Raw genomic sequence first — 24054 nt, forward strand, 5'->3', positions numbered from 1 at the left:
GGAAATTCTAACTTCCCAGTAGGAAAAATCAAATGAAAAAAGACGGCAAAAGTAATGAAGATACACAGTAAATTTAGTTCACAGTAAAGATGTTTGCTTCAGTTTAATTATCAGCTTATAAAACCACAAGGACGATGTTAAAATACAAACAGTTGTATGTTATTTATCGTGAAATTTATCAAATATGGTTATACATTGAGAAATATATGTATTTAATTATAAAAGAGAATTAAAATAATAAACACTCAAAAGTATCGAAAATTGGTAGCGTTAAGTACCGGTATTGATTCCTAGGTACCGGGAATTAGTACCGAATCGATTCAAATGTCAAAGGTACCCATTCCTAGTTGAGATTAGCCATTAGCTGTAAGCTAACTGGCACTAAAAGATCCAAGGAAATATTCTTTAAAGTGTTCTATAGCAAAAAAGCAAAAATAAATAAACCATGAAGTTTTTGTTCAAACTTTACCAAAAGGGTCCCTTAATTACCATTACTTAGTGCATTATTAAGCATTAATAAACAGTTCCTTTATTAACGTTCCGGATGTTATTAAATATTAAGCGTCCTTAAGATTAGGACAAAGGGCCGATGTAGGTGGGGGTGTGTGCTAAGTAATTAGATAATGTTAAGCAAAAAGTTAAGCAGTTGTTATTACTTTATTTAATATTTTATTAATGCTTAATAACACAATAAGTAACATTAACGAAGGGGCCCTTATTGTAAAGTGTTACCAAACTTTTTACAGTCCAGGTGATCTGTGGCAGTGAGCGAGACGACAAAATCTGGGAGTATGGAAAGTCAAATGGTAATAATTTTTGAATAATAAATACTAAGTAGAACACCAGGCATGTAATAAACACTGCCTGTACAAAACAGATCGATTAAACAAAGGAAATGATAAAACTAGCATTTCACATTTGATTCGTATTTCTCTGTTGTACCAAACTGTGAACCCAAAACTAAAGTCCTCGCTGGATGGTAAATTATGTGTACCAATACACCCTCACTAGTCTCCATATCTCATTCAAACCGTTGTCAACACCAATCAGACATTACTGGCTCACCTCAGTTCTACAGAACCCCTCGTCAGTGAATAATCTTGTATTCTAACGGCACCTTTTAAACAGCGCAGTTAAGTGAAATGTTTTCAGCCCGTTCAGAATCCATCCCTCACTCGCTTCACGGATCCTGCTACATCAGCTTCGCGGCTCCTCGGTGACGACGGTGAGCCTAACGGAGGCGCGGCACGTTTCCAAGTGGATGTTTAAGCTCCAACGTGTCTCCGGTTTCAGACAGGTTGTCGAGAGAGAGCCAAACGGAGCAATAAAAACGTCCTCCGCGACAGATCGGGAGCAAGGTGACGATGATCCGCTCTGCAGATGCGAGAGCAGAAACAGAGAAGGTGCTTTTGACAGCTGAGGGAGGACACAGAAACCGCTGGGGGGTTCATTAGAAAAGAGTTCAAATAGGTTCTGCTAAAACACTTGAAGCTCATAATCTGTCTTGCTGGGGAAAAGTAGAAAGAAGGACGCCAGCTGTTACCTTTCAAGGTAATAACTCTTCAGCATCACTGGTATTAGCCGAGCATACTGCGAGTGGTATATAAGACACAAACACACTCCGTTTCACCCCGACACTCTCCAGATCTTTCTCTGAGTCACTTTAACAAATCGATCTTCTGATCAGGAGCTCGGTTTTCCGGCCTTGGCTTCACCAGAAGCTTGAGGCGATTTTTTTGCCACACAGACAGGCAGCAGCAGCTCTGTTTGGGCTAACTGAGTGAAAGCATTTGATTATCTTAACAGTTGTACACAGAGAGCAAGCTGAGCCCTGCTAAGATAAACAGCATTGCAGCAAAACACACAGATTACAAAGAAATTATAGACGGGTTGGTGTTATATGTCATATGTTGGGCTCTTCTTAGTGTGCGGCGTAAATCCTAGAACTGAGAAGCACAGGAGGAGAAGCCAACTTAAAAAAAAAAGGAGCTGCAGCTGAGTGGGAATTAATGCAGCTGTGTATGCATGAGCGGTTTACAACAAACACTGACAGCAGCCACCGGAGGGCTAAATTAGCCGTAAATGTGTGCGCCTGTGCGGATGCATCTGCTGCCATACCTGCGGCTGGTTCATGGAGTTGAGGATGAGGGCCCACAGGTCCGCCCTCAGTCCAGTGGGACAGCCCCGCCTGCTGTACTGCTGAGCCGCAGCACTGTCCTGCTCCATAACAACTGGACACAACAACAGCTGTTTGTCAACACATGTGCTAAACAACGTGTCCCTGAAATGACTTGGTGAGCCAGAAAAAGAGCATGAATACCCTGTAAATGACACACATTACCATGCAGCCACTGTTTTTCTGTTTCACTTCATTAAAAACCGCCGGGACCATCAAATGTAACAAAGCAGAATTACACAATACGTGCCAAAATATTTAAACACCGCTATCTAAAAAAGACACGTGGGGAAACGGACACATGGACAACAGGAGGCAGGCAGATAAACATCAAAAACAGTGGTGAGACATGATAAAAATAAAAACAGAACAATCAAAGGTCCACCACTTCACCCACAGACATTCATGCCAGGAGTCCCAATATTAAAATGTAATAATAGCAATAATCCTTCCATCCTGCATTGTCTGTTCACAGCTGATCTGCTTTCGTCTACATGTGCACACTTATTAATTAGATGTGTTTTGCTAATGACTACAGAATAAAAGCATCAGAGGAAGTGAAAGATTTACATGCCGAACAGCTGCTTTCAGGACAACACATAAATGCTACAAGATCTTATCGTTTCCAATCAGGTTCCGGTCGATCTGCAGCGGCAGCAAGGAGCTGTGTGCTGCAGGTGCGGCGAGCTGTTACATCATATAGTGCGCACCCAGAGCGGCAAATTTAAGCGGGGACAACAAAAAGTGACATGACAATAACACACGGGTGTACCACCCGCATCACCGTCCTATCTACCTTTCCGGAACTGCGCTGCTCTGGGTGGCTACATGTTGGAGTAGCTCTGTTGACTATATGTAAGTTTTGCCTTTTCTTGGACGTTTTTTCTTCTAGTTTCTCAAGACGAACAGTATTTTTTGGACACTTTTCTGTTTCTGGTGCTGTGAAGCTTGGAGGAGTTTTACTGCTATTTTTTAGCTTTTTTCACTTTTTGAGCATTTGTTATGATGCGTAACCGTGGCAACAGGCTGGTTTACAATCGGGAGCAGCTGATTAACATTGGAAAGGCAGAAATAATACCTCAACTGAAGCCACAAATCCCAGATGAGCTAAACGCAAGAAGCGTGGATGCAGAGCGGGAGCAAAATGGAGACGGAGAAAGAGGAAATTCAAACCATCTCTTCCATCGACCATAATGGGCAATGTGAGACCACTGGCCAACAAGATGGATGAACTCCAAGCCCTTTCAAGGACTCAGCCAGAGTTTCGGCAGTTTCGGAACCACTGGAGGAGATAATGCAAAGAAAGATTCTCCAGAGAATCAAGAAAATTATGGACAACCCTGAGCATTCTCTTCACAAGACTGTCCGACAACGGAAGTCTCTTCAGTCAGAGGCTTCTTCAGTTTCGCTGCAACACTGACCGCTTCCTGCCAACAGCCATTGTAATATACAACAACTCTTTGATGACTTGATTATTATTATTATTCTGAGCTACTACAGCAATCAATTTCCCTCTGGGATTAACAAAGTATTTTTGAATTGAATTGAATTGAATCTGTCCAAGGTGGAACAGTATCCCTGTACCTCTGCTGACAGAAAACCCTACGTACCTTAGCTTTACAGCTAAATTAAAAATTAGTTATGGTCAAATATGCATTTTACACAGTAGAGGATAAGCAGCAGCAATAATTATTTGATTTTTTAAATTATTATTTTACAGACAAGTGCTCGTGACATGAAGATGCTTTTTTAAAACTTATTATTTTAAGTAATATTTGTAATAGTACACTCTCATGCACACAGATCGCGTAGCTAGTTGTCCTTTAAAAACGAGATTCAGGTTTTTAACAGACTTCATGTAAAATTGTAACTTACGCTATTAACAATGATGACATTTTTACCCTGTATGTAACCTTTCTGTTGGATAATGGATGGAGGCCCTCGGCTACGATTGGGTATGTTTACAAACATGTATATCATGCTTTGTCCATTAACATGCACTGCCTCAATCTGTACTGGCCAAAATGGCTGCAGCAAGCTCTGCAGAGTTCACATTTTGAGTGGCTTTGTGAACGTTTGGCGCTGCTAGAGATTGAAAGACTGATTAAAGCTGAATAGCTAATTCACAGAACAAGCTAGCTTTTAAATGCAAACACGGTCATGGAACACTCAGCCCTCCCCTCAGGAATTATCCCTGGGCCTTGTCTGCCAAAACGGTAAACCTGCACTTCCAGAAACAAGAATATGCTAAACATCAGTCGCCGTTTTCTAGTTCTAAACGTCTTTTGTTGTCCGTGACTTCAAACTGTGCTTTCCTTCTTGGGACTCTGGTAGTTTGTCCTAAAGTTGAAGAGGTAGCAGCCGGCTGTTTCTCCTTCTCTGATATTATTGAGCGGAGAACCTCCCACACCAGGGGTGTTGTGTTGTTAAATACATGTGTAATGAGTGGAGGAGCCAGATAAGTGCAGAGGTTGGGTGAGACCAAAAACCAAACGGTCTAATCATTGCTTTCGGTTCTAAACGTGTCTTTGGCGGGGGGTTTTAGACAAATGCGAGAGAACTAATTACTTTTCCACTTTTTGTATCTCCACAATATATTCATTGATATATTATGTTAGAATGTTGTTAAGAGGCATGAGGGAAATGTTTATGAGCTTGTTTTGCAAATTTGCTATTGCAGCTTTAATTGCGGTTTTGCTCAAATGTGGAAAATAGCTTGGGAGTTTTGTGAATGACTTTCAGCTACAGAAGCGTCACATTTTAGTTCAATATCTATAAAACTGAAAAGGTTACATCAAGTTTTGTGTTTGCTAATGTTGATTAGCCAATGGTGTCCACCTTGGATTAAACTGACTCCAAAAGTGAATCAGTAAGATGTATGTTCGGTGATTCGTTTCTGAAATCTTTCCGATGAAAAAATTTGCCGACAAAAAACACAGAAAAACTTTACGTTTGGCCGCGGGCAAGAAATATAAAAAAAATGTCACAAATATGTAAAAGGAATCATTGTGGCCATCACTCTACAGAATGTCATCGTCTATTCTTGGATCAGAACACAATCTTCCCAAAATTCCTACATAATTTTCCTAGAACCACTCAGACTCAGGCTGAAAACGGACCTTAAATCTCTGTTGTGACAGAAACCAAAAACAGTTTGACTCGAGGTGCTGGCCACTTGTAGCATAAACCAACCCAATCCTCACCTCCTAAATTTCCTGTTTGACTGCACTTAGCGCTTGGCATTGAGACTGAAGCCAACTGAGGATGAAATAGTGAACCGAGGGCGTGGGGTTGTGTACACAAGCTAAAAACTTGTGTTTTTAGGACTGGTGTCGGTATGAAGGCCGCTGTTTACACTGACTTCATGACAGAGAGATGACTGACGACAGCACCGGAGAGAGCGCCAATCATTCAGAACATGTTTGGGATTTTTGATGAGTATCTGTGACGGAACTACCGAGTCAAACTAAAACTTCTGTCTTTTGTTTGCGCTGCACAAACCTAGAGCCAAGGCTCACAGACAGACTGTAATTAGATTTAATTTTTTTTAAGATTATTGAAAATATTGGGAAAAATTAAGTTAGGAAAGCTTAATTTAGAACAATGGCTGGGTCTTCTCAGCCAGTCTCCATACAAAAAACAGCCCTTTCAAGATGTCAGCATATCACTTCGGCGGCGAGTGATGTCACCGGTAAGGGCCAAAAGGTGCCCACGGCCATTCATTACTAACATTAAAAATGTTAGAGTACGCTGTGTGTTCTTTCACAGATTTTTTTGTACACAAAGTTTATTCTCTACCCTATTGCTGAGGTAAAGAAAATGTTTGCTACTCTGCATAATACATAAGAATCCATGAAAGAATTGAAAAGAAACGCAGAATCGAAATGAACAGTGGGCGTGTAATGTAAAAAGCTGCATTCAATGACCAGAAGAAACGCCATTGAGGAGGGATTTCTGAGGCATTCTCCAGCAGCTAGGGTTTAGGAACTTTGATTTTAAAGTAGAGTCAACGCTGTTTATTTTATTTTCCTTCCATTCTGCCTTGCCAGCAACTCTTCCAATTCTACAAATGCTGATTGTTGGGCGATGTTTGCTGCTGTCCTTTTCTACAGAATTACAACCAATCAGTATGAATTAACCACAAGTCCCGCCCAGTGACTCTACCGGGATATTTCCACGAGCATACCCCGATCCAGGTACTCGGTTGGTTCCTGAAAAGAACCAGAAAGTGGTCCTTTGGGAGACAAGCGCATACGTCCCAATAGAAATAAACGCTGTAGTAGAATCAATCCTGACAAAGTCACATTTTTTACATTTATTTTATGTTTTAATTCAATTCAATTCAATTCAATTCAAAAATACTTTATTAATCCCAGAGGGAAATTGATTAATTGATTAATAAAAAAATGACAAGAAAGAACTGAACAGCCTAAGAGTTATAGAGCTGCACAATACAAGCAAAATGTGGAATATTATTATTAAATATTTAGATTTTATTGGTTAAGAACAATTGCTGTCTAAAAATAGTTTAATCAATAACCTGATATTTAAGATTCTAATCTTCGGGAAAGTCCCATTAGTCATCCCACACAGGTGAGATTCATCTCCACATTTGACCCGTGGGGAGCGGTGAGCTGCAGCAGTGGCTGCGCTCAGAAACTATTTGGTGGTTTAACCCCCAATCCAACCCCTTAAAGTCGAGTATCAAGCAGGGAGGCGTTGGGTCCCGTTGTTAAAGTGTTTGGAATGATCCAACCGTGGCTTTGAACCCCGATCTCCCAGTCCCAGGGTGGACACTCTACCACTAGACCACCGAGCTGGTTCCAACCTTCATGAATAGTTTACAATAAACGTGCAATGGTAAAATAATAAATATATTAGTGATTAAATTAAAGTAACGGAATAATAGTTTACAAGTATGTACTATATCTCATGACCCACGGGATGTACTTTAATGAAACTATCTGCAATTCTCCACTGGATGTGGAGTCAGCACCATTCAAGATGGCTGCTACAGTTGATCAATATTAGCAAAAACTCATCAGTTTTATTGGTATTGAGCTCAAACTTCACATGGAGGTAGCTGAGGCCTAGTCCACACGTAGCCGGGTTTTTTAAACGAATATCCGCCCCTCCAAAAACTTGCATCCACACCACCTCGTTTTAAAAAAAACTCTGTACACACGTACACGGATAAATACGTTGTTAAGGACATGCCAGACCTGTAGGTGGCAGTATTTCCCCCGTTCTTAACCTCGTCCTTCGTCTGTGGTCTTCCGCAAGGAGCAGTAATTCCGCTTGCAAAAACAAACAAGCAAAAAGCGCTTGGACAATTGATAAAGCGAGCGCAGCTCTGAGGGCATCCATGCTGTCGGCTAGTGTAAACACAGGTCGCACACGTGATGTCAGCATTTTTTTTTTGTCGCGGAAAGTGACGTTGCGGACCTTAAAACTTCGGTTTTGTCTGTCCACACGCAGACACCCAAAACAGAGAAAATGCAGATCTTCACTTTGGCCGGAGTTTTTAAAAAGATCCGTTTTCGTGTGAAAAAACTCCGTTTTCGTGTGGATGACAGGCCAAAACGTAGAAAAATATCTACGTTTTGGCAGATCCCCGGCTACGTGTGGACAGGGCCTGAGACTCACACAAAGAACACGCTCTGAGATCTGGCAGGCCGTGGTAAATGGTGCATTAGGTAACAGAATTTTACTGTCAAGTTTTAACCAAATCATCTGTAACTCCAAGACTCTCTGCAGACTTAACTCAGGCACGAATGTCGACGGTCGACATGCGTTCCATCAAAGAACAGAGTCCTAAGAACCTAAAACACACCAACCTTTTTCCCCGATCTGTACGTAGCTGTTTTCAAACAGGTCTGCATGGCAAAGGAGGGTGGGGTGGGGGAGGAGGGGGAGAGAAAAGGAAGCAGAAAAGTTATCGGTCTGAGTAACAAACACAGAGATAGGGGGGGTGATTCTGTTCTATTTCAGGCCCGAACAGCAAACTGTAACAACGTTAATATCTAAACTCTATGCAGATAGTGTCTGAGAAACCCCAGACTGAGGAGCAAAGGCTAGAACGCTCGGTGGTTAGGCAATCTGTTTGATGCATAAACACTTTATTTAACCACAACAGGAAGTAGTTTCTGTGTGTTTTGTGGTATTTATTGACTGAAGAATGCAACATAAGTTGCTTGTGGTCTTTTTTTTTCACATTTCTTTTCATACCTGGATGGATGTTTGCTACATCGTCAATCCCCAGCTGCCCCAAGTTTAAGCTGAGCTCTGAGTAGGCCTTTCTCTGCAAGATAGCAAAACAAATCCAGTCTTAATGCCATGTCCCGGGTCAGCTTCAGTTTGAGTTTTAGAAAGGCCCACTGATAATACACAATCAGGGATGCCTACCAGCTGTGGGATGTCCCGGACGCTGAGGGGAACCTGGACGAGACCCCAGTGGCTCCAGGCGCTCACGTCCTCGCAGCTGTCACGGTTTGGGTTCCTCAGATTGATCAGAACCTGATGTAATGAACTGGAGTTAACGTCTTGATCAAAGCAAACATTCATGAGTGAGAAACAATTTAATTACCTCAAGAAAGTCTTTAGGGGCATAAACGGGCCTGAATCGACTTAAATCTGCAGGAAACACAATAACAGCGTTTATGGGACGTTGTTTATGAACGTATCTATCTGACAGGCTTTAGAGGGAGTCACATGAGTTAAAAACTCATGAGGCCAGCCACAATGGGACTTCCACCCTCTGTGTGAGTGTGTGCCGCTCGTTATCGCAGCTCCGCGCGAGAGGTCTGGACAGCTTCTTCATCCTCCGTCTAAAGTGTTTACAGTCAGCGGACGGCACATCCTAAATGTTATTATACGTTCCTGAGCCGTGATAAAACTGTTAGGACAAAAGACGAGCGTGTCCTCTGGAAAGCAGCCAACTAAGAGTTAAAACCAGGTCGGTACAAGCTAATAAATCCTAAGTGCTTCCATTCATTTGAAGTCAGGGATTTTCTCTCCATTTCTAAGTCAAACCACCGAGTTAAGGTCTGCAGACCTGGTTCGTCCGTGCCCATCTCGTTCCACTTGTTGGTGAGCTCCGTCTGCTCCGCTGCAGGCCTCTGTGGAGCAGCAGAAACCCCAGATCTTAACAAAAACACATCTAGAGCAATCTCTGCAACAGCTTCAGACAGAGGTGGACATGGGAGCTTTTAATACCTTGCGAGCTAGAGGCACTTCGAGCTCCGTGCTCATGCTGTTCAGGCTTTTGAGAACTCGTTTCTCCCAGCTGGCCTACGAGAGGGGAGCAGGCACGAATTTGGATTTAGATAGCATCTGAGTTGCATGTAAAGGGAGGGGGATTCATGTCTCTGGCATCTGATGGAGGAAACGGTCCAAGACTCAGAGGAGGCTTGAGAAGGGGATGATGGAGATAAGAGGTGACAGACTGACCTGAGCCTTACGCATGTAGGCCAGCGGCTCTTTGAGATGCTCTGGTGGAGCTCTGGGATGGTTCGGAGGCAGCTGGCTGGATTAGAGAAAACGACAAGAGTACATAAAAGTGTCCAAACAGAACGACAGCTTTCCGAGATTAGTGCCAATAAAACAAACAAACATTAAAAAACAAGAAGTCAGTCAAACAACAAGTACATCAGAGCCTGCTTGGTTTGTCACCGTTAGTGCCCCACAAACACAGCCCAGATGAGTCAGAACACGCCTCCACCCAGTGAGCTGATGGTGTCCTGCATGACTCAAAGTCTCAGGGCATTAAACAGCGTTCGGCCTAATCTAAACACCTTCAAGAGAGCGCAGGGACGACTCCAGGCCAGTAAGAGGAGGCAGCCATCCATCTGTTGACGGCTGAGACCAGAGAGGGTCACCGATCCTCAAAGATGACTGAAAGAGGAAGATTTGTCAAAACACTAATTGACCTACAAGGAAAAAGGAGGGAAAGCAGAAAGTTCCTGAGGCAGGTATTAAAATACCTGATTGATGGATCCCACCTGAGCAAAGGCTTTTATATAGAGAATTATGAGACGATTTCATTTAAGGTAAAAGTAGTTTTTTTTTTTTACGAGACAGGTTCATGAAGTGCTTTGCCTCAAATACCACACACATAACACAAGCTCAGCAGTTTTATTCTTGACAGTTTCACTACCTTCCAGAGTAAGCCGTTATGGGGCTAGCCGCTCGCACCCATTCTCTGATTGGCTACTATGAGGTGAGGAGTTCAGAGTAGTCTCTGCTCCTCGAGTGTTGACAGGTGAGAGGCGGTTGAGAATCAAAAACCGGTTCTTCTTGAGAACCGATTCCCATCATTTCAGTTTCTTTTTGCAAACGATTCCCCTCATCAATTCCAGTCGGCGCGAATGACGTCAGCACCCACATTGCATAGCTTACGGAAGCAGGAAACGTGGCGCCTAAGTGGCACATTCGCTCAAAAGGTTTGTTCAATTCTACGAGAAAGCATGACAACGGGGCAACTCGCTATACTTGCTAAGTAGATATTTCATCAAGGGGAGGAAACGCTACAAATAAAGCATTTGGGGTCAAAATATGCGATAACTTAAGTTAATGACGCGTTTTGACCCACTCCGGACTAGAGAAGTTCAACGCAGCAGCAGCGGTGACGTTCGCACGTCCACTCCTGTTAATAAATGATAAATGACCCGCACTTGTATAGCGCCTCTCAGAGTAAGGACTCCAAAGCGCTTTACACTACAGTGCATCATTCATCCATTCACACACATTCACACGTTGGTGGTGATGAGCTACCGTGCAGCCACAGCTGCCCTGGGGCGCACTGACAGAGGCGAGGCTGCCGAGTACAGGCACCACCAGTCCCTCCGACCACCACCAGCAGGCAAGGTGGTTTAAGTGTCTTGCCCAAGGACACAACAGCAGAATTCTCTGTCCGGAGCCGGGATCGAACCTGCAACATTACGATTACCGGACAACCCGCTCAACCTGTTGAGCTACTGCTGCATACTGCAGGTAACTAATCAGCTAACACTGCCCATCATGTTAGCGTCATTTACCGTACATACACACCTCCACACTAGCACACTCCAGCAACAGAGATGTTTCCCACTCTGCAAAAGCTACAGCAAGAAGACGACTCTGCCTTCTCAAACAGCATAAAAGAGAGCATTTGGAAAGATCTTTCCAACTGATATCAGGAAAGATTGATTATTTAGCCTTAATAAACTGACAGTTGTAAAGCAGGAGACCGTGTGCATTTAGTTTTTTGCCACCTATTTAACTACTCTGGGACTGATAAGGGAACTGGATTGATCGACAGAATCGACAACATCATTGATATTGATAAAAACATATCAATTCCCATCCCTTTGGTTCTACGCTAATTATCTCATTTGTGACATGACAAACTGGGACTTTAGGGACCCACATGGCAGCACAAAAATACACAGTGAGTTTTGCTTAATAAGTCTCATTTAAAGGTATTGACCAGACTCTGCATTAAAATTGTAGAAATGCAGTATAACTACACTTTACCATCTATATAAATATGAACTGGGTTCAGTTTTTTATTTTGTTAAGGACTTTTGTCATAAATCATTACAGAAAATCCAAATCCTCTCCTCCAGACAGTGAAGAACCGTGTTCCGCATACGTCACTCCAACACCTCAAACGAGGTAGCTGCTGTCGCTAGTATTGTGAATCACTGTTATTTGTTTACTTTCGTGTTCCTAATTATTACGTAAAATTGAGTTTGCAGCTGCAGCAAAAGGTCTGAGCCATGTATCGGTGTCCTACACATTTTTAAATAACATAGATCTGATCTAAAATAACAACCTACATCTATAAATCCATCCGCTGACGGTACAAGATCTGCTCGGGTGCAAGATCGGCTCGGGGTCCTTCGACTGCCGATGACGTCAAAGTAGTTGATTGGCTGAACATGAACCTTACGGAATTACGTAATCACGTTACGTTGGTCCAGGCAAATTTTTCTGTTGGAAAGATGGACAACTTTTACAAAGAAATCCACCATTACGTCTTTGAAAATAAACTTTTAGCATAGAGCTGCATGTATATTAGGGCTGAAAGATTAACTGCATGTGCAATTAAATTGCGATGTGACAAAAGGAGATTTTCTAATCGCAAAGGCTGCAATTTGGCAGCGAGTGGTTAGCGCAATGCTAATATACGTGGAAAAACCCATAGGAATGCTAATGCTAATATCACCCATTACATTCTTACAAATTATGAATTAGAAACGTGCCAAATGATTACATTTGGAGTCTAATAGAAAGTAAAACTACCATCAATCAAATAAGTACAGACAGGTATTTTAGTAAAGCCAGAAAACTTTTAACTCCAGAGTTTTGGCTAGCAGCTATGAGCGTAACTGAACTACGCATGGACAAGACGTCAAAAACTCTAAACACAAAATACTTCAATAAACGGGACACACTTCTTTCCTGCAAATTCAATTTCACAGGTGTTGCTAATACCTATGATCCTTCAAGGGATGTGCTCAAAGAGGAGTTCAACATTATGAATACAATATAGTGTTTTATTTTACAAATACCATTATAAACACAAACTTACGTCTTAAGAAACATTATTTTAATAACAAAACTGCTAAATTCTTTCCAACAGTATAGATGTGTAGTGTATTTTGTCTGAGTGGGTTTGCCGTACTTTGACGTCATCAGCAGTGGAAGGACCCTGAGCCGATCTTGCACCCGAGCAGATCCTGTACCGACACCGGAACCTCATCGCTACTTCTGGACTACAGACGAGTCCCGTTAGCATGATTGCAGCAACACTGTTAACTGTGTTAGCTCCGGTAAGGAAAACACAAGTCATTTGTGAAAGCTACGACACACACACACACACACACACACACACACACACAGACACACGCACACAGAGATATAATCTAAAAAGATGATCCCCATATTTCAACAATAGATCCTCCGTGGATCGGCAAAACCTCCGATGCCGTCCTGGATTAGCACAAACAACGAGCCAAACTAAAGTGTTACTTCAGCATCTGGAAGATTTATTCTGGTAAGCTAAAGCTAGTGGTTAATATTTTCCAGAGTTATATCAGTATATGGAGCGGTAAAACTGGCAGCACATTAGTTTATTTATCTGTATATTACTGAATAATATTGGCACACAAGATGGAGCTAAGACCAGCTGAGAACTCGTCAGCTTTGAGCTCCTGATGGAGCACACAAATGAAATATTTAAAAGTAAACAAACTGTACCGATTTTGGATCTGAAGATGAACAGAATCCTCCTCTATGTCCAAATCGGGTCGCAGGTCTTCTCAGTCAAACGGTCCAAAACATGTCTGCACCTCTGGTAGTGATATCCAGTTAGCGGGGTCGGAGTTCGGTTGAACTTCTCCGGTAATCCAATATCCGTTCTCGTCGCCGTATCCCAGAGAAAAAACAAATCTGACCGACTAGCAGAGGCTTCAGAAGCTACATCTGATTGTGACACGTTGTTCTCTGCTATAACGCTAACGCAGAAACACCGGAGTCAGGCGTTGTTTACTGCAGCTGTTTCAGCAGAGCTCCATGTGAAACGTCACCAGCTGCCCAGGGCTTAGACTAGGGCTGGGCGATATGACGATTTTAGACCGTTTTACGATCTACACATCTGACGGTCTGTCATTTTTGAGAGACCTTTTTATCACGATTCACAGCTCTGCTGTTGAAATTCTGCCTCTGAATGAAAAGGGAACTTACCTCCGGCGAATGACACGCCTTTGTTTGACCCTTAACCAATCAGAGTGAGTCATAGTAATATATTAGTGCCCCGCTTGTTTTCACCTGTGTGTGAACAAACATGGCTTCGGCCGCGGCTGAGAGCGACAACGAGGTTTTCGTTACGAAGAGGAACGCCTCGTCCATTATATGGAACTGGTTTGGTTTTTCACCAGATGACAAAGAGCAGCGAAACGTCATATGCAAAGTTTGCAAGGAGAGCATCAAGGCAACACCACAAACTTGTTTAATCACTTGAAAAGAAAGCATCCCAAACAATACAATGAGAGCCAGCAGGCGGCTAAAGCTAAAAAGCCTGCGGCTACAGCGGCTAGTGCTTCTTCCAGGCAGCAAACGCTAACAGAAACACACACAAAACTCACTCCTTACGACAGAGACAGCAGACGATGGAACAGTGTGACAGATGCAGTGACGTACCACTTGGTTAAAGATTTGTGTCCCGTGCGAACAGTAGGAGTGGGATTTAAGAAAGTGATAAAAACATTGGATCCGCGCTACGAGTTTTCCAGCCGCAAGTATTTTTCGAACACCGCCATTCCACGCATGTACACTGAATGCAAAGTGAGAGTTGCAGAAAATATTCAGAATGCGCTGTTATTTGCTACCACAAGCGATCTCTGGTCCAGCCGCACATCAGAGCCGTATTTGAGCTTAACTATCCACCACATGAGCAACTGGGAGCTACATAGTATTTTGAACAAGTTAATGTTTGCACAATACGTTTACAATTGACATGTTTGCACTTTAAATATGTTTACGATTTTAATTTATGTTAAGTTACTTGAAAAACGAGAAAAACTGATTTTTGTAATTGCTTCTCTCAGGGCTTTTATCATCTCTGGTGTGAGTTTAAAATATAAGTGTGTTAGCACTGTGCTGATTATCCCTAATATGAATAAATGTTTGTTTATTCAATGTTTCTCTTCTTTGATATGCAATTAAAGTTATGCTATTCATGGATAAAAAATCGTGATAAAATCGAATCGTGATAAACTATTGGAAAAATCGTGATATTCTATTTTTGCCATATCGCTCAGCCCTAGCTTAGACCGGAAGTTAGTTTCTGTTTTTCCCGCGCCGGTCACAAACATCAGATTTTCTTACAATTCCAGCTGTGAAAATCCTAAAAACTTTTTCATCTGAGGTTTTAATACTTCTTTATACATGTCGTTCAAAGGAATTTTGCCTCTGGCTGATATCTTTAAAAAGCTGTAAATACGTGGAGTGATGACAGAGGATGTTCTCATTTGTGCAACTGCAAACGGTGCAGAATCACTGAAGAGATCAAAGAGTGGAGAGTGCTTTAACAACATTAAACATTTTTACCTTTGTTTTACTTTTATTCCTGATCAGAAGGAAAATATTTATTAGTAAATGGTTTTAGATTCATAAATTCAAGGCTTGTTTTATGAATTATCTAAAACAATCCTGACTTGTGTTTATGTTTATGTATTTAGCAGAAACTTTTGTCCAAAGTGACTTACAAGTGATAATCAGCATGTTGCCCTTGAGGCTAACAACAACTTGACATCAATCATGGAGAGGAGGGAACAAAGGAGTGGATGGTAGAGGGGGGGGGACGGGTGCAGGGAGGGTGCTAGTTAAGAAGATGCTCTCTGAAGAGCAGGGTCTTCAGGAGTTTCTTGAAAATTGAAAAGGAAGCCGCAGTTCTGGTAGTGCTTGGAAGGTCATTCCACATTTGTGGAACAATGCAAGAGATGAGTCTGGATTGTCCTGAGCGTGGTGTAGGCACGGAAGAAGAAGACTTACTGGTCTTACAAGATCATTTTTATCTATAAAACCTGCCTAATTATAGTTGCATACTATTACTTTTCCACACCTTTGCTTTCATGCAAATGTTTTGGGCCTAAAAGTTCAACCAGTTTTAAAACCAGACTAGCTCCATAAAAAGTGTTCTCATTTTATTTATCCAATAAAACTAACAGAGATCTTGCCTTGCTGCAAGCTAGTCATTTGTAGACTCAACGTGCTTTTTAAAACCAATCAGATCTCTTTACGGGGAGCCAAGGTGTGTTTCTAGGTGTGACAGGCATCCATTGCATTTTTAATGAGAAGTTAGACAGGTTAGTATGTCGTTTTAGGTTTTGACTTTGACACTTGCTATGTGTTAAAAAAAACATATGTTACTTTTCTAAGTGAAGGTTTTCAACAGCATTTAACTGTAACAAACCTGTGACCCAAGAAAAACCTGATCTAAAAATGAAAGCTTTCAGCAGCTAAGTGTCCCCCTTCAGAGGAATATAGGAAATCAGTGAAGTTTAATCTGCAGGACTTTCTTAAAAAAACAGTTAAAGGGCACATTACAGTAGGGCTGCAACAACGAATCGATAAATTCGATGAAAATCGATTACTAAAAGCGTTGGCAACGAATTGCGTCATCGATTCGTTGTGTCGCACAACTCTTCCAAAAGCGCCCCCCCCCCCTTCCTGCCCGCCGTTGCGCGCAGACCAGAGCAAGTCAGATCAGCGCGAGGGAGAGCCGCAGATCAGCGTGAGGGAGAGTCGGCAGACTTGCGCTGCTGCGAACCGGTTCCGCATTGCGCAGCGATCCAGGCAGCTGCTTCCAGCACACGGTCCATTCTCAAAGTGGCGCAACCAAAAAACTATAATTAGCACACGATCGTTCATGTCCGCACATATTCTCTATTTTCTGTCTTATTTTTGCCTGAAGCTCGCTACTGTGGAGCTCATCACCTCTGCTGTGGTGATGTCACCTCACGCAGCATCGAAAACGCGCTCTGCGCTTTGCGGTCAGGAGATCCCTTTGATCTGCTCAAAAGTAACTGATGAGGTGAAAAGGTAAGAATCCAGGCAGCAGTTTTTCTGGAGAATTAAGAGGAGATGCAGGAAGATGAGAGACAGACAGGACAGGAAAATAGTTAAATAAAAACAAGAAAACAAAGTAAAATGTAGGTAGATTTATCTCCACTACACGTTTTTACCAGTAAAAAACAATAAGTTATACACGTCATATTTATACATCTGATACAATTCAGATCACCTTCAAAACTCAGTCACACACCCAGGGCCGTTTCAAGACATTTTGGGGGCCAAGGCAAAATGCCCCCCCCCCCCCCCCCCCATAACTGGGCTCCCCAGAAGCCTCTGTGTAATTCATGCCCTCTCCAGTAGTGTTAGTTATACAGTGTTTATAAAAGCCCCTCAGACATTACTGACATGTTCTAATATTATCAGATGAAAAACTAAATTATCAGACATGCTGTCTCATCTGCTGCTTTTCTAAACCTGCTAAAAGTAACAAAACCATTTGAAAGCCACTATTTGTGGATTCTCTGAAAGTTTCCATGGAGTGTGTGACAACTTATTTTTTCATTGATCCTATCGTCTGATCTCACAGCTGAAACAAGCATCCTTAATAATCTGTGCACAGGAAGCTTACCGATGCTGTAGTAAAACAAAAGGTATAATAATTTATTATTAATAAAACCTTGTTGCAGCACTAAAGCAGAAAAATTAGATTTTGCATTAAATATGCAAAATATTTACATATGAATTGTTTTAGAGCCCTTTAATTGGCAGAATCTGATATTAATTTAGTTCTTACAAAAAATGGGTCCCAACATGGTTTGTGTGGCGTTGCCATAGTGTGACGTCATAGGCACAGATCCCCTGTCCTCTTGTTTGGAAATGGAAATATGGTCACCCTGCATTAAACAAACTGTCCACCCGGGCTTTTGCGCTGCACAGAGACGCTTCGCTGCCTACGACTGAATGTCAGTTGAGAGTCAGTCTCATGCAGACTGACCAATGAAGAGAGGGCCTCAAGTTAAGACCCTCTCCTCATTGGTCAGTCCACACGAGGTGGGTCAAAGTTTACTCTGGGCGGGTTACGTGTTGTCAGGCATTCAAGTATTGAGTATATTTACTGCATATCACAGTAAAATATTCTGTATGTTACCACATTATGGTGATCCTTGGGTCGTGATGATGGAGCCCTTGAATATTGTTGCCCAGGGTACAACAAAGTGTTAATCTGGCCCTGGTTCCGCCGTCACATTCCCGCAGAAACTGGTTGATCACACCGGGGCCAGACTACTAGCATGTGGTTTTACAACCACAATGTCCTCAGAAGCAAAAACGCTTTTAAAAGGGAGGGAGGAGTCCTAACTGTTGCTGCAGGCGTGTTGTGTGAGAGTGCAGTTATATACTGGTTAATATATTTTTGGGTTCAGTTGCTTTCATGTGGCCTAATGTGAGTCTATTTGGGATCATTGGAATGATCAGCAGCATTTCTTGATGTGACTTTATGGCAGTTGCCCAGGGCATCATCGCAAGGAGGATGGCATTCATTTACTTTTGTTTTATTTGGTATTTTTTCAGTCAGTTTTGGAAATAGTGATCAATTTTGATTAATTCACAGCCTATGTTTAATTACATTTAAAATAAATGTTAACAGATGAGATCAAACAAAACAGATGAGAATTGCCCTTAAGCTGTTTAACTTGGACCAAGCATTTTAGGTCACAGATAGATGTAGCTTAGGGTCTCTGTCTATACACCTTATAAGACAATTTAGGTGATGGCATGTTGTTTTTCTGCTATTGAACTGTTTTCTAATAATGTTGTGTTAAATAAAGTGAAGGAAGGAGAGAAATAACGTTTCCCTAGCAGTTTTTAAAAATTTCCCCATGTAATCCGATTAATCGATTAATCGTGTCGAGACCCCATCCGATTAATCGATTATCCAAATAATCGTTTGTTGCAGCCCTACATTACAGTACTGGAACGACATCTATGTTTTAATGTAGAAAAATAAGATGGGTCTGCTTAAATGAATGACGCCATAAACCAAAAAAGAAAAAGTTATTATTGACTCATTATACTTCTGATCTTAATCTAAATCAGCTTAATGATTTATAAAAACATTCCTCTCATTCAGGTGGAGCATAAACTAAAACAAAGACAATAAATTCAAAATATAAACCAAATACACATTAAAATAGCTCAATAGGAGGAAGCCATGATGCTTGGGAATTCATAGGTCAACACAAACCAAAACAATTAAATCAACAGTAATTTGTGACTTACATATGCAGTTCTCTGTAGACTGCATTCTGAAGCTTTTTCTCCCAACCTGAAAGAGAATAAATGACCTTATAAACACACAGCAGCAAAAATAGCTAAAGGTGTGAGATCAAAGCCAGAATTCAGAGATTAAAGCCACAACGTAGAGGGAAAAGATCAGAATTGTATGTATTTTTCCCCTTGTGACCTTGATCCCCTTCTGTAGTTTTAACTACATTTGTGCTGCACCAAACAAATATAACATACTACTACTACTAATAATAATAATAATAATAATAATAATAATAGTATTAATAATAATAGTAATAATAATAATGATGATGATGATGATGATAATAATAACAACACCTGATATTCTTAGAAAGTTGCGGACATCCTCTTTGAGAGACTCTAGTTTTATGTCAGGTCGATGTAAACAGTCCTAGACAATATAAACAAGTCAGTGTTAGAAGTATTACGGCTAAGGCTAAACTAGCAGATATTTAGCAATGGAGAATCGTTAGCTTAACGCTAGCTGGCTCACTTTGGCTTGTCTCTCTATCTGAGAGTGTAAGTTGCTGCCTCTGAGCCGCTGGACGATCTGAGCGATGTTCAGGGAGAACTCCGAGCCTTCATTCATCCTCCTGTTCCACCCGAACAACGTACGCGAAGCCTTTTACCCCTGCTGTTGTTGATGCCGCTAGCAAACGCTGCAGCAGACACCTGCAGACCATGCAGACGTTACTTAGCAACAGAGGCAGGGGCAGGGCAGCGCGCGCCAGGGAAACAAGCACCTCTAATTAAAGTTCCGCACAATAAAACATGACGTTTTTATTGTATCTTTCGGGCAAATTTCATGATAATAGACATATATTTTATAGTTTGTTCGTTTTTATTCATTTGGGTGTGTTTAGTTTTACCCATAAATTCACTATTAACACATTTAGGAAGCATACAAAACTAAGCAAAATTGTATTTTCCTTTTATTGCGTCATCTTCATTTTGTTGTAAAGAATGTCATTGATCTTTATGGCCCATTTACGTGCAGAATCGGTAAGTTACCCCAGAGGTGTGACCAAGTCACTGGTTTGCAAGTCACAAGGAAGTCACAAGTCTTTCCAGTCAAGTCCAACTCCTTAACTTTGAATTTTCAAGTCATAATCAAGTCATCTGTCCAACTTCAATTTAATGGCCATGATAATAAATTCCACAAATAAATTTAATTTATCTGCTCAACCAAGCAGAAAGTGCCACTGAAATGGATTATAAAGAGTGTGCTGCTGCAATTAGCAGTAAACCAAACCTGGAACGAGCAATGATTTATGTTTATTGTTGTGCCACGTTTGCGCTAAAAAATCAATTGCTCAAGTCGTCATCAAGTAAACAGAGGCAAGTCGATTCAAGTCGCAAATCAGTGGTGTTCAAGTCCGAGTCGAGTCATAAGTCTTTATAGATTTTATCAAGTCAAGTCAAGTTATTAAAATGATGACTGGAGCCAAGTCATGTAACTCGAGTCCACACCTCTGGAAGACACAGTGGCAGACCTAGATTATTTTTTTCCTTCGTATGTGTGGTTTCAGAAGGGGGGCAAAGTTTATTCTAAGTTTTAGAGATTTTATGCAGTTGCTTATCTCCTCGCTGTGCATTCATCTTTTTAACACCTTAATTTAACAACTGAAATGCCTCCCCAGCCTTCATAAGTGTCTACAGGAGTGATTCATCACTAAATTAAACAAATCAGCTGTGTTCATAATCTAAACATGCAGGAAACATGCTGGAAGCAGACTGCAGTGCCAGGTTTGTCAGATCAATTTTTTCCAAGTCCTGCCGGCAACTCTGAAGTTGCAAGTGGAATATTCTGGCCACAGAGAGCGATAGGGGCTGGGTGGCCTTTCATTCGTAACGTCACGTGACACGGGAGATAACGTTATATTTTATACGTATTAGTTTCAACATAAATATATAACGAGCCTTTTACTTGTTAAATTGTGTATATGTTTATTAAATTAAATATATAAGTGAGTTACTACCTGCTAGCCACCGAAGCTGCAACTACTAAGCAACTAACCAACCATAGATAACTTCTTCGGATTTAAAAAAAAACATTTTAAATTAGCTGACTTACCGTTAAACTTGAAATTTGCCCCTGAAATAGCTGCCAGCTTCTGATCTGCCATCCTTTTGAAAATACAACGGTGTGTTCTGGGGAATTTTTGACCAAGGCTAGGCTACAAGACACCTCCCATGTATCCTTGCTCAGCTAGCTAAACGGCTAACAAACGGAGAACACACACCTCGGTAGAACATGAACATTGGAACCATCCACATATATACTGGACAATTCATTTCCATAGGCTCCAATAACACGTTTTTGAGGCTAAATGGGAGGTGGCCACCACCGCCATTTTGACCGTGTCACAGGTTCCGTCAAGCCCAGACAATTCCACAAAAGGGAAGAGAGGTGGAGCTGAGGGTGGGGCTGTAAGGCTGGGATCAACTGACGACACCCGATCGAACTAGCTACAAGCTAACCTGAAGCTAACCCAAAGCTAACGCGGAGGTGGGAGCTAAGCTAACGGAGGTAGCTACCTAGCTACAACCGGAGTTAACTGTGCACAACACCAGAGCTTCTGAGTCAGAGATACGCCGGGCTGACCACTGGGTAAAACCGGGTGGAACACAGAGGTCTCCCAAGTGCTCCACAAGCCGGCAGCCGCACAGCAGACCAGCGCCGCTGCGATCTGAGATGTGAAGAGCTGCCGCTGGGGAGAACCGGGTGGAAAGGTTTCCATCCCATAGCTCCACAAGCCGTCAGCCCGCGCAGCAGACAGAGGCCGCAATCAGACAGAGATGCGCCGAGCTGCGGGGAGGGGAGAACCGGGTGGAAAACATCGGTCTCCCGAGAGCTCCACAAGCCGATAGTCGGAACCCAGCTCCACCAACATGTTATATTTCAACCCATTTTCTAAAGTGCAGCGTTATGCTAAATGCACAGGGTTTTACCCTATTACATTTAAATTTTATGGTTAGACAGTACATGTTAAAATCTAAGCTCAGCTCGGCAGTGACCTAAAATACATAAATATAATTTTACTTACCGAAAAAAATGAAGTGGAGACTCCTTGGACGCTCTATTAGTGCAATTAATGCCACAGCAAGTCATTTTGTCCAACAATTGCACAAATAATATCCAAAAAAGAATACACAAACACAGAGACTCAGAATCCCGGAAAAGTTTCCAGGCCAGACCGAGGCTCTACTGAGGCCTTTCCACGGAGCTGGCTTTGTGGTCACGTGGGTCTGATGCTCATTAATTATACAGAATTTTAGGCTTTTAATACACTTAAACAGAAGAGTGAGAAAAAAATTCACCCCCCTCAGAGTTGTCATGAGTGTAAACTAGATAATTTAAACAAAAACATGTTTTAGTACCAGGCTGTAAACATGTTTATTTCTGCTGTGAAATTGGTATGTTTAACATGGGAGTCAATGAGGATTTGCTCGCTTCTGACACCAGCCCCCAGCGGATGTGGGTGGAACTGCAATTTTTGGTACTTCCGGGTTTTATTCAATTTTGGAGCCGCATTGTGGGGGCTTGATTGGAACACATCTTGGCGGCTCCAGATGACGCATCTCCTAGGCAACCGGGGCAATGCCAAGACATCAAGAGATTTTATACTTGTGTATGAACACAATGAGAAACACCCAAATTTCCTGCTCCAGTTGGTGAGAGTGGGTGAACTTTAAATCAGTAACTGGAGTTCTGAAAACATTTTATTGGCAATCAAAATGATACAAAATGTACTAAATTATATTATCCACAGGTGGGTAAGTTGGGGTGGCTAGAATTTACTTCATTTTTTTAACTGACAGCTGCCTCCCTGTGCCCCCCCTCGGAACCACCAGTGCTTAAATTTAAACTTCGACATAGAACTCGGGATTCGTTGAGTAATTTATTATATCTTCAGTTTACCAGGAACGTTGCTCCCAAGCTAAAATTCGTTCTCCACACATCTGCTCTAACCAAACAGCTTCAGGCTTCTTGTACACTCGATTCTCCGACATTTGTGATACCATTTAGAATACGTCTAAATGTGTTGCTAACATATAAGCAGCTGCTACTTTAATTCTTTCTTGAACTGCTAAACGGAGATTGCACTCAACCTGTTCTGCTAAGATTTAGGATCATGGTGAAACATATGATAGATGTAAAAAATATTGGAAAAAAGAGAATTAGTGCAAATAAAAGAAAAGGTTGTGTTGTATATAAATAATGTCATGAAATTAAACTCTATAATATGGGAATACGTAGATAAATCTGTCAGTTGTGAGGTGTAGAAGTTAGCTAAAATGTTTATCATCAACAACTAATAAAAAATACAAACAGATGATTGCAAAAAAAAAAACCAAGCAAATATGTTTGTTTGGGGAAAATTCGAGCAATAAATTGTGAGTGTAACAAACTAGAAAAGAAAATAAACCTATGAATAGGAAAAGTCAATAATAGTAAAAAATATGTTGTCATGTGGAGTAATAATAAATTATTTTTAAGTTGATGAATATAGAAACCGATGTGTAAACACAAAAGGAACTGGTTGGATATAAAACTCACAAATAAAGAAATATTATTTATTATTGTTTTATTGTTGGTTCTATATTTTTACAGTGTAATAATATGAAAGGATGAAAGAAGTTTCTTGAGCTAAGAGACAGCACCATGTTAGCACCAAGTTAAAAAAATAGCCTGAATAAATAACACATTCGAATAAATATTATATTACAATTAATAACTAAAATATAATATTTTAGGAATGCTTCTCTAGAAGGTGCTAGTAGACTAATTAGGACTTTTTTGAAAATAGTTTTTCAACTTTTTTCTTGACAGTTTCAGATTTCAGATTCAGATTTATTGACCAGGTAAAATTACATTTACAAGGAATTTAGCTTTGGTAGATGTTCGCTCTCTAAAACATACAACAACTACAATTGATGAGAACAGAAATACTTAAAAAACACGTTACTTTTGGAATAAGTTGGGTTTTATCTCAAAGTTAGATTATTTCTCA

At 41.2% G+C, this 24054-nt stretch overlaps 1 protein-coding gene across 2 annotated transcripts in view; it reads right to left on the reverse strand.

Moving 5' to 3' along the window:
* The window catches only part of tbc1d19 (TBC1 domain family, member 19), a 33561-nt gene extending 13820 nt beyond the window's left edge, over window positions 1-19741 (reverse strand). For both annotated transcript variants that reach the window (XM_015946848.3, XM_015946847.3), the window contains exons 1-11: window positions 19533-19741; window positions 19358-19430; window positions 19013-19058; window positions 9626-9701; window positions 9392-9466; window positions 9231-9294; window positions 8763-8809; window positions 8582-8692; window positions 8405-8477; window positions 8014-8052; window positions 2119-2231 (exon numbers count right to left, since the gene is read on the reverse strand). In XM_015946848.3, coding sequence (XP_015802334.1) covers window positions 2119-2231; window positions 8014-8052; window positions 8405-8477; window positions 8582-8692; window positions 8763-8809; window positions 9231-9294; window positions 9392-9466; window positions 9626-9701; window positions 19013-19058; window positions 19358-19430; window positions 19533-19628 — 813 coding nt within the window. In that variant the 5' untranslated portion in view covers window positions 19629-19741. The remainder of the gene's footprint in view (window positions 1-2118; window positions 2232-8013; window positions 8053-8404; window positions 8478-8581; window positions 8693-8762; window positions 8810-9230; window positions 9295-9391; window positions 9467-9625; window positions 9702-19012; window positions 19059-19357; window positions 19431-19532) is intronic.
* Window positions 19742-24054: the final 4313 nt, after the last annotated feature.

The sequence above is a fragment of the Nothobranchius furzeri genome, chromosome 2 (assembly GCF_043380555.1).
Source record: "Nothobranchius furzeri strain GRZ-AD chromosome 2, NfurGRZ-RIMD1, whole genome shotgun sequence".
NCBI classification, from domain to species: domain Eukaryota; kingdom Metazoa; phylum Chordata; class Actinopteri; order Cyprinodontiformes; family Nothobranchiidae; genus Nothobranchius; species Nothobranchius furzeri.